General features: G+C 58.4%; 1 protein-coding gene across 1 annotated transcript in view; it reads right to left on the bottom strand.

Moving 5' to 3' along the window:
* The window catches only part of LOC104872898 (adhesion G protein-coupled receptor B1), a 21,971-nt gene extending 10,637 nt beyond the window's left edge, over positions 1 to 11,334 (bottom strand). Inside the window, exons 1-4 of the mRNA XM_010639266.1 lie at positions 10,704 to 11,334; positions 1,460 to 1,621; positions 630 to 740; positions 43 to 207 (exon numbers count right to left, since the gene is read on the bottom strand). Of these exons, the coding sequence (XP_010637568.1) occupies positions 43 to 207; positions 630 to 740; positions 1,460 to 1,621; positions 10,704 to 11,238 (973 nt within the window). The 5' untranslated portion in view covers positions 11,239 to 11,334. The remainder of the gene's footprint in view (positions 1 to 42; positions 208 to 629; positions 741 to 1,459; positions 1,622 to 10,703) is intronic.
* Between the last annotated feature and the right edge of the window lie 6 nt (positions 11,335 to 11,340).

Here is an 11,340-nt window from a genome sequence, read left to right as displayed (position 1 = left end):
ACCCCACCCCACCACGCCCCCTCTCCGCTAAACCCCGCCCACCTGGGCACACCGCGGAGTTGTTACACAGCCTCTGCTCCCTCAGCGGGCCACTGCACTGCGTGCTGTAGGAGGATGACACGCAGAAGCGTGTGCGGGTCTGCCAGCCCTCGCCGCAGGTGCTGGAGCACACGCTCCATGGCGACCACTCCTCTGCCGCCGGGTCACCTGTAGGCATGGAGACCTACAGCATCACAACCCTTCCATGTCTACTGCCAATGGGCCACCACAGACTCTCTGGGAGGAGGCCATCCCAACGGGAAGCAGGGGACAGGCTGGAGCTCAGGCTGATCTTGAGGTTTGCAAGTTACCCCACTGGTCAGGCCTGGGCCACTTCTGGTCCCCAAGATCTGGTCCCGATTGCACTGCCCCTTTCAGTACCCCTAGAGCTAGTCAGCCTGGAGAGTAGAGCCAGGTACTATACCTAAGAGGTTGGTCTCATTATAGCAAGTCATTAAAGCTATTACTTATAATTAGCAGCAATTGCTAATTTAAGAGTATTTACCCACAGACCTAGTCCAGGAAACCAGCCCTCCCAAGCTCAGCACCTGAGTGGGTGCATACCAGCCCTGCCCACACCAGCAGCTCACCAGTCTGGGGGGATGGAAACCCGAACTGTTGCAGGTCGTCCCCCAGCTCCTCACGCCGCCGGGCATCTGTGGACCGCAGGGACTGGCTCCGGGAGCTGGTGCGCCCAGCGGCTGCAGGATGGGCTCAGGTCAGCATCCTGCAGGGGCCTCCTCTGTCCTTGGCCACCACTGGACAGCTGGGAAACCAGGCCCAGAGCACCAGGCCTGGTCACCAGGGGCCTCTTCTTATGGATCCTGTCTTTCCTGCCCAGCAGCCCCTCCCTGTCAGCCTCCAGGGCTGGCGAACCCATGGTCACCTGCAGGATAGCTCCTCTGCCCCTGCCCCTGCCGGATGCCCCAGGGGCCTCCCTGGGCTCCAGAGATGAGCTGTCTCCCCAGGAGAGTTCATCAAGGAAAAAAAGAACCCAAAGAATGACAGTCTCATTAGAACTTGATTTAACTTTATGGAGGCAGCTAAAAAATGTATGAGGTCATTAAAGAACCTTATTAGAGAAATACATTCTGGAGGCCTGCTCCAGATGGGCTGGTCTGGCCAGGGCTTCCTAGGTGAGGGAAGAGGGTGCATGTATCACCCCAAAATCTTCACATCTGAGAAGAAAATTCCATCTATCCTACCTAGCTTCAAGTACCAGAGCTCCTCCTGGGCCCTGGCCACCCAGGCTTGGTCCCATCCTTGGTGGAGCTCCATCCCTGCCCCCCAACCTAGGTGCTGCTCCTCAGAGTCACGCCCTCTTCCCATCCTGCCCTTCCCTGCATGGGCCCTTCCACCACGTCACCCCCCCAACTCTGGAGCATCCCCCCACCAGGTCAACGTTCCCTTGCGAACTCACGGCCACAGGCCTTTCGGTTGCACAGGCGCCCCTCCTCCAGCACCCCCTCGCATCCGCCGCCTTCCATGCCCCGCGTGGGCAGGCAAGTGCGCGTCCTTGTCTGCAGGCCTCCTCCACAGTCTCGAGTGCACTCGCCCCACAGGGACCACAGCTTCCAGCCGCCTGAGGGACACCAGAGGGTGGGGTTAGGTCTGGGGATGAGGCTGGATGAATGGGGGTGGCCAGCAGTACCAGGCAGGTTCTTAGGGGACCAGGCATCCAGCTCCCAGGCATCCTCTGGAGGGCACAGGTCTACCCTGAGGTGGGAGGCCCCAGGGTAAGGCAGGCAAGCTTGGAAAATGAATAAGGACTACCTCCTATCCGCCCAAGATCCTCCGGGCCAATAGACAGCAGAGCAGCTTTGCAGCTAAGGCTTTGCTTTCTACGCCTGATACTCCTCCTCCAGGCCCCTGGCCAGTTTCTGGCCCAGGCCTGCCTCTCCCAGCCTGGGTCATCAGCACAGCAGGGGCCCAGGTGGCTTTACACACCCCCATATCCAGATGTGGCCTGTGACCCACTAGGTCTCACAGCTGGTGGCCTGGCCTGGCAGAACTTCCCTTAGGCCCAGCAAAGAGCTGATCACTTGCCAAGGGAGACTGGGACAGAGGCTGCCAGACCCTGCTGGCTGGACCCCTTTCTCATGGGTCTTCCCCCATCTTGGTCTCGCAGGGACCAGTGTTGCCTCAGCAACCGACTTTCTGTCCCTGGGGATCTGAGCCCTTTAAGGTAGCCTCTAGGAATGCAAGTCAGTGTGGAGTGCCCGTGGCTGGGGCAATGGCATGCAGGCTGTGCCCATCTGTGAGTCAGTGTGAGACTGCGTCAACCAAAGGGGCTGCTTGTCCAGGTCTCCTGCTTGTCTCTCCCACTGTGTGGCCTTCAACCTCACCAACCCAGGCCACATGCATGGTTGGGGTTGGTAGCCCTCCTCCCCAGTGCCCATTCCTGACTGGGCTCAAGCCTAGACACGGGAAATCTCTGGTGAGGGCACCCTGACCTTGCACCTGATCAAGTGGTAAGGAGACAGGATGGCACTGCCACACTCCCACCCCTGGGATCCCATTCAGCTGAGGCCACAGCCTCCTCACACTGCCTGCTGGGGATGCAAAGGACCAGAGAGAACAAATGAAGCCCCTCCAGGGACCAAGAACCAGCTGATTGAGGCTAGGCCACTCCTGGTGGCCAGAGGCTCTGGTGCTGAGTCTTACATGCAGTTTAGGGCTAACCACCTTATGGTTGGTCTGTGATACTGGACAGCTGGGGAGGGGTCAATCCACATCCTGGGTGGTCTTGGGGTTGCCTCTCTGGCCTCACACCCATAACCTGTTCAGAATGGCAGCAGATTTCCCAGGGCCAACCAGCAGGAGGAGAAATAGCCCAGAGGAGTTTGAAAGGGTATGGCTCTTTGGATTCCTTTGACCGGTGCCCTGATTTTCTGGGTGCTTAGCCCTGGAGACAGCGAGAATTCTGCCATCTTCCTTGCGCTGCTGCTCATATGAGCCAGCAGGGGGCGCCAAGGGCAAGGGGCTGGATTCAAGTGAAGGAATCACACTCACAAATTCCGGCTCATTCTCCCTGCTGGTTTGGGTAAGTGGGAAGGGGCACCTTCCATATCTCCATGCCTGTTTTAGAAACTACTCTCTTTTCTCTCACAGAGCCACAGCCCCAAGGGCTCCAGTGTACCCAGTCAGGGGGCCACAGAGGCCAGGACCCCTGTGCACTGTGCACCAGATCGTGTGCCTGCTTGGTGGAACACAGCCCAGGGACAGAGCAGCAGGCAGTGTTTTTGAGCCACTCTCAGTCTGGGTGGATGTCCCTCCTCTCATAAGAGAGACCTCCCTGCCCCGAGTCCAGACAAGAAGACAAGCTGCCGAGGTAAAGAGACACTGTGTCTCTCAGCTGGGAGGAGAACAGGAACTGTGCCCAGCTGTAGGACCCCAGCTCCACAGCCTCCAGGGAAGGCTGCTTCTCCTCCCACCTTGGCTCTCCAGGGGCACCTTGGCCCTGGTGGTGGGGCCCCACTCTGTGCTTGAGACCTCTACCATGGCTTGGATTTCCAGCCACCCCTATAACTCAATACCTTCACCTGCTTACAGTGGAAGAAACTGAGGGTCATCTGCATAGGCAGGGGCTATAGTACTGGCACCCTAAGGACAGGAGAGCTAGCACTGGGGAAGTGCAAAGGAGGGGAGCAGGATCTCAGGCTCTGAGGAAGAGCTATAAATGTGGGGGCTGCTGTATAAATATCATGTCATCCTCAGCTACAAATATAGTGGAAAGGCTTCAGAGAGGAGTAGGGGCACAGGAGAGAGGAGCAGATCGGCATGACTGCCCCAAGACAGAGCTGGGGGCCAACAGTGACAGTCCCCAGCATGGCCTGCACGTGCACGACCAGCAGGTCAGGGCAGGAGCTGCCTGCAGAGAAGCCCAGTTGAGCAGCTCAGAGGCTTCCTGTCACATGCCTTGGCTCAGGACAAGAGGAGCCATAATCAAACCAGGTCAGATCCCAAATATCGAACTGGGTCAGGTTCCACATACCCCTACCTGCCCCCAGCCTAGGCCACCTGCCAGGCCTAACCATGGTCCAGACCCTCTCAGCCTCAGGTATCTCATCTGCCACAGCCATCCCATCGCACCCGAGGGTTCCAGACAAAGGAATAGAGCCTAGGGAGGCAGGCCTGGCTTTGGGGTCTGCGTGGCACATCCTGCCAGTTCCCCACCCCTGTCCAACCCTCACAAGGAAGCCTGAGGGATGAGGAAATGGCAGTGGGTGGGAAAGAGAGGGTGTCCAAGCCCAGCTAATCAGAGGATGCCACTCGGTTCCCATGGCAACTGCTGCAGAGCGCAGCCTTTCAGGATAGACCCAGGTTAGGCCTCAGCTGCCAAAACACCCACTATTTCAGGGCTGGTTACCTTGGTGACCCAGGTGGTGAAGATGTGGGGGGGAGGGGAGAGGAAGGCTGAGAGAGGGGACACTGGCTCAGAGGATGGAGCCCCCTCAAGCCTATCCCTGATTCTCATCATTCTGAGCCCTGATCCAAATCACAGGCTGAACCCTGGTCCTGGTCACACATTGAGCCATGACCCTGTTTGCAAACTGAGCTGTGAGTCTGGTCACACAGATTCCTGTCCCTGGTCACACAATGAACCTTGATCCTAATCACAGACTGACCTCTGATCCTTGGCTTCGGGTCCCTGAGCTCCATCACATACTGATCTCTGATCTGTCACAACAGGATCCCCAACCTTGGCCACACTCCCTCCACTAATGAAGGCTCAGAAAATGGTAGCAGCTATTTTTATTATCATTTTCAATTTTAATGTGTGTCCTCACACACAGCTGACATCTGATAAATGTTTGCTGAGTGAATGCATCCATGCCAGAGGGGGAGTTACCCAGAAGGACGCCCAGGCCCGCAGTGCAGGGCACAGTGGCGCTTCAGGGCTGGCTGGGCCACAAGGGGGCAGCGGAGGACCCACAGGGCTGGGCGGGGGTGGGGGCGGCCTGCCCCTCCAGTCCCGGAAAGAAGACGCCATTCTTCCCCCGCTCAATGCCCTCTCTGTCTGGAAGCCTCATTTCCATCTCATTATGGGGATGAATAGAGCCAATTATCAGTTGCCGGCGGGATGGCCACCCAGGAGAGAGGGTGCACCAGGAGAGGGCTCCGTGTCCTTCCCACCCTGGTGCCCTGGCCCGGAGATGGTGGGATCCCAAAGTCCTGCACCCCAAGTGGGCTGGGCTGAAGCACCAAGGGTGTCCCCTATCCTGGCCAACCTTCCAGTTTCAGAGGTTCCCTGGAGGAGGGGAACTGTGCACTCCCAAACTCCTCCAGCAGAGGGCTCCCAAGTCCAGCAGGTTGGGCAGCCTCTGGGCTGCTTGTCAGCTCCTGCTGGGTATCATACCTGCCCCAGGCACTCACTGCGTGGTCCCCAGACAGGGATCCCCCTACCCAAGCTCCTGGCAGGGCCCATCTCCCCTGCCACCAAGCTGGGGCTGCCTGGGGGCACCCAGACTCTAAACCTGGACTCTGGACCCAAGACATGGCCTGGATCCAGAGCAGAAGAACACCACCTTGGGGGACAGGGTGGCTCCCTGCAGCCTCTTCCCCACACACAGTGGTCTGACTTAACCAACCCTCCACAGGGCCAGCAGCCCCCGGTGAGCACTGGCCTTCCCCGCCTGCTGGAAGCCCCACCCCCTTTATGTTTGCACAGGCCCTACCCACAGATCTTGCCCCCGCCCCTCCCTGGATCACAGAAGGAAACAGGTCCACAAGCACTAGCTGCCACATCTGCAGCAGCCGCATCTCTGAGCCTTGCAGGTGCTCCGGGCCCTGAGGACAGTGCCCTGTTTACAAACCCAAAAGCTCAGGCCATCCTGGAGACCCAGCTACCTCACTGCCCCCCCCCGGGCCTCAGCTGCCGGATGGAGTGGCAGAAGCTACCAGCTGCCTACATGACACTCCTTTCCCCATCTGCCTGGGAAGCAGAACCCAACTCAGACCACAGCTCAGCCGATCTCACAGCAGTGGGGCAGGTGGGTGACATGGGAAGGGCACTCACATGGGAGTTTCTGGAGGATTATGGCACCCATATACGCAGGGCCCCGTACTGTTCTCTCCACCTGCACCAAGCACTATCCATAATAGGCACTGAAGCCTTGTTTCCTGGACTTTTCCAAATTGGCCCTTGTGTAAAGAGTGGGCTGCCCAGGTAGGATGACACCCAGCATTCCCATCCGTGGAGGTCTGGCATCCTCTCCTGCCCACCCCCAGCCCAGCCCAAGCTGTAACCCACTCCTCCTCCCCAAGTCAGTGCCAGCCTCACACACTTCCTCCCAGGGCTTGGTGGGCTCCTGAGGGAGCAAGCAGAGCCTCAAGGGGTCTGTGGGGTGGGGGTGGGGTCGCCAGCCAGCCAGGCCCAGAGCTGAGTGATGACCAGCTCCAGAGGCAAGGTGAGGAGGGGAAGCCCAGCCCCAGTTCTGCGGGCCAGCCATTGGCCCTCACCCTCTGGGACACACAGGTTGGAGCCTAGTGTCAGCCCCCGACCCACACGCACACACAGGGACACACACACTCCCACTCCCAGGGCGCTGCTTTTTCATTATCTTACATGTCGCTTCTGCAATAAAATTCTTTAATTAAAACATGAATATTTAAAGCAACCCTCAAGAGAAACGGCCCATCTCACCAGCGGCAGAGAGATGCTGAGAGAGGGAGACAGACTTGATGGGGAGATGGGGAGACAGGAGATGAGAGAGAGGTGGAGAGACAGAGAGGAGAGGTGGAGAGACAGATAGGGAGACGGAGACAGGAGAGACTGACACAGATGCAGAGAGGTGGAGCAGGCGGCACTGGGCCTGGCAGCCACAAAGGAAGGGAGCAGTGGGGCGGCTGCCCTGCAGTATTTGTGGAACCAGGCCTGTGGCACGGCCATGTGGTAGGTGGCTGGCCTGGCAGGGCAAGGCGGAAAAGGGCTGCAGCCCGCCCAGCCACCTGCTGGCCCTGCTCCTCTCAGGCCCAGGTCCTGCTGGGTGGGCTCAGCAGAGGTCGGCTACCTGCCCTGGCTCCCAGCATGCTGCCCACACAGCAACCTGACCTCTTTGGTCCTCAGGCCACACGCACGCACACACACACACGCGCACACACGTGCGCATGCTGCCAGTACAGCCACTGTAGAAGTGCCAGGAGGCACCACCAGGGAGCTCTGCTGTCCGCCTGTCCCTACATGCTGTGTGACCCTGGCCACAGCCTTAAATCCCTGTGCCTAAATTCACTCAACTGTGCCTGCTGTGTGGCAGCTGCTGCCTCCCCAGGCAGGGCCAATGAAAAGGCACAGGCCCTTGCTGCTGAGCACACCTCAGCACAGCCAGTAGCGGGCACAACACAGGCAGGGATTCTCAGTGTGGTTAAAGGGACATGTGCTACAGAAAGAGAACAGGAGAAAGGGCAGGGCTGGGGGTGGGAAGGCCACCTCTGAGCAGGGGCTGCAAGCAGAAGGTGCTCTGTAGGTATGTGGGGAGAGTAGTTCAGGCAACGTGAACAGCCTGTGCAAAGGCCCTGAGGTAGAACCCATGCTGAGGAGCCTATCTTGTGGGTTCCTTGTGTGAAGAGTAAACTAGTTAAGCTGTGGGTACTTCCAGCATAAAGCAAGCACCCATTAAATGACTGCTATGATACAACTAAGATCATTCTGGGTGCAGGACATGGACACCAGACTCCAACCTGGGTGGCCACATGCCACCCCACCCACAAAGACATGATCCCGCTTCATGTTGCCAGCTGCCAGGGTCCACACACTTCCCAGACTGCCTTCCACAAGACTACCAGCCATTACACTACAGCTCTGCACTGTACTTTGTCAAACAGTTGCACAGAACCCGCCCTCCACATACACGTGCACATACGCACACCCATGAGCATTCTCACGCACACAGACACAGAGGCGCACACACCATCCACTGCATATGCTTATCTGCACTCACACATATGTGCACATACACACCCAAGCAAGCATACAAATACACGCATGTAGCACATATACACGTGACTCGGTGTGCACACAAGGCGCTATACAGGCACATGTGTGAATTATATGTGCACACACATGGGCTCACACAGCACATGTGCATGGTACACAGCACACACACACATACGCCATACTTTCACACACGAACACACACACAACACAGGCACTGTACACACAGCACCACGTGCCTGCCCACACGGGCACACGGGCATGCAAACGCCCTCCTCCCTGCTTCTGAGCACTAGCATGCTCTCTCCAGTCTGGATGCATACCCCAAACTGATCTCCAGACATTCCTGCCTCCGATCAGCCTGGCCCCAAGCCCTCCAGTGCTCCCGCCTGATCGCCAGCAAGGACCCTCACATCTCACCGTCGGCGCTGCTCCGGCCCAGAAGCACTCCACTCCAATCACACTTCTATGGCAGTCTAGGAAAGCAGGTATTTCTACTCTTCCCGTTTTAAAGATGGGCCCGAGGGGATGGGAGAGCTGAAAGGATTGGCCCAGCAATACACGGTGATCCAGGCAGGCTGAGATTTCAATCCTGGCCATGGGTCTCTGAAGACATGGCTCAAATGCTATTATCCCAACCTGGCCTTGTCCTAGTGCTCCCAGTGCAGCCGCTCTGCTCACGTGAACCCCTTGCCCAAGACCCACTCTGGCCTATTGACCTCCCACCCCACTTGCCCACCTCAGTGGACGCCCTCACTCTTGACCAGAATCCCAGAATCCTAGGTTCATATCCTTTCATCAACAAGGTCATCAGCTCTGTCCTAAGGACTTTCTTTTCCTGCCCTCCAGGCCCTCCTCAGAATCTCCCCACTCCCATGCTCAGCTAGAAGCCTGGCACAGCCCAGGACGTCATGCTTCTGCTCTAAGCCTTCCCAAGACCTTCTCGTTCTCAAGAGCAGGTGTAAACTCCATGTGCAGGCAGGGTCATTACAGCCACAGCTCCTGTCGTGGGCCCTGCACACAGTAGGTGCTCAGGAAAGCGTGAGGCCCTCCTCGTGCTCTGAGCAGAGTTCAGCAGTTCTAGGCACAGCCACTGCCCGAGATGCAGGCCTATGGCTGCGGCCCTGTGCTGGTGAGATCCACCACACCGGATCAGGGCACCCTGCAGGGCAGTCCCGGGCTGGCAGATGAAGGAGCCACAGATCAAAGCAGTTAAATGATCAGGGTGCTAGAGCAGGACACAGCCACACCCGCCTGTGACTGAAAGCCCTGTCCTCCTGTGCTCTTCCTCCCCCAAACCAGTCACTGCCTCACTTCTCTGCTCCCCAAAGAGAATGCCATACACTGTTCCGTTCTCCCCAAGTCCCCTCAGACAGGACCCGCTCTCATCACTGCCTTACCACAGAAACTGCCCTTGCCAAGGTCATAGTGGCCTCCAACCTGTCCACTCAGCTCCTCCTTCCCTGCTCCTGGTTCTACCTGACACCACTCCTCTTGCCCAGGATTCCCACTTGGTTTCCTGTGCCCCAGCCCCGGGGCACCGCCTCTATCCTCCTTGGGGAGCTGCTGATTCAGCTTTGCACCTGCCCAACCAATCTTGCCTCCTGCCTGGCCAAACTCATGGATCCATCACCTGGAGCCATGGGCAGAACTGGGTTCCAGGACTCTGGCTTTCTTTGTGGCCATGTAACCTGTGTGAGGCCTGAGAATATTTGTTGTGAGAGGGGGTCATAGGCTCTCTGACCCCCGAGACTAAGGGCTGCCAGCACCTGCCACAGCCCTGCCAGCATCATGCCAGCCTCAAAGCACATACAGTCAGGTCATTCATCTCTCAAATTTGAGCCCCATCCCAACCCAGCCAGTCCCCAAGGCCTCTTTTCCACATCCAGGATGCCCTGCCTTTCTTTCCTCCAGTTATAGGACAGCAGGGACATTACCTCCTGCGTACCAGCCTGACCAGCTAGTTCTGCAGTTGCACCCACCTGCAGCCCCTGGCCACTCATCACCACTTGTGTAGGCCCCATCTCACCAACGAGACCCCAGTACTCCTCAGGCCAGCCCATCCCTTGACTGGCCTGTGCTCCCTCACTGTGGGACACACCAAGTGCCCGCCCACCTCAGGCCTGGGTCCATGTGAACCCTCTACCTGGAATAGTATGGACCTCACATCACCCAGAATGCCAAGCAAGGTCCCAGTCCGTGTGCCCTCCCTGACCTCAAGTGAAGAGACAGCAGCCTCTCCAAGGACCCTGCCTGAAGTGAGTCCTGCAACACCCTTGTCACTGCTTTCTTCCCTGCTGGTGCTCACCGTCTGTCCCCAGTGCCTAGAGGGCGTCCAGTATCCATGCAGTAACCAGCTGCGGGATGTGCTACACTCCACACAAAGCCCACTTCTAGCAGATCACAAAAAGCTCACCTGTCCACACTGCTGGTACAGCCCAAGAAGCCCATGTGCCCACCTAAAAAGGTCCCCGTAGACCCTAGCCACCAGCCACAGCCACCTCGGGCCCATTAGAATTGTCCTCTCTGCTCTCTCCCAGCTGGGAATTTAAATCCTCACCAGAAGGAATCAGTCCTTCATTCTCTCAGAGTGAGAGCTGACAGCACCGGGCCCCACAAGGGCCCCACAGTGTGCCAGTCGTGACTTTTGGCAGTGCACAGTGGCACTCTCCTGGGCCTTGGAGCTCTTCTTGGAGGGCCACCTCTGAGTATTCTCTTGGCCGTTACTTACCTGCTGAGCCATGCCCACCCCGGTCCTGGGTCAGGCTGGTGAGGCAGTTCTCGGGGCTGCCAGCCACACCGTCCCTCAAGCAGACATCACCATGGGGGACCAAGTGGCTGGAGGCAGGGTCTCCGGCCTCGCCACCCAGGCAGGCACAGGGGGTCTGCATGATGCCACAGGGGTGTGAGCTGCGGCTACCAGCCAGACAGGCATCCAGCCAGCGGCACAGCATCTGGCAGGCAGCCCGGCTGGGGCTGCGGTTGCCCACGACCAGGTACTCCACAGAGAAGTCATCGCTGGGGCCTAGGGCCTCCCCTGGAAGGCCCAGGTCTCCATCCCGGGGTGGCTGCTGTCGCTGCATCTGCAGGAACTGCTTGCTGGCCTGCAGAAAGGCGAGGGGTGCAGAGGGGTCACAGAGCCTCAGCACCTCGTCGAAGCTCTCCACGCCCAGGTAGGTGCGCGTGGACTCGAGGAAGGAGTCGAACTGGTAGGTGCGGACACGACCAGGCACGCTGCAGGGTGCAGGCGCCTTGGCCACCTTCATATACAGAGTGTAGCGCCGCGGGTCTGGGTTGCGCAGTGTCCAGGAGCAGCGCGAGGCGTTGGCTGGGAACACTGCGGCTGCCGAGAAGTAGCCAAAGAACTT

The sequence above is a fragment of the Fukomys damarensis genome, unplaced genomic scaffold (genome assembly GCF_012274545.1).
Source record: "Fukomys damarensis isolate Sample0158 unplaced genomic scaffold, DMR_v1.0_HiC HiC_scaffold_5, whole genome shotgun sequence".
Taxonomy (NCBI): domain Eukaryota; kingdom Metazoa; phylum Chordata; class Mammalia; order Rodentia; family Bathyergidae; genus Fukomys; species Fukomys damarensis.
This window is presented reverse-complemented; position numbering and strand designations above follow the sequence as displayed.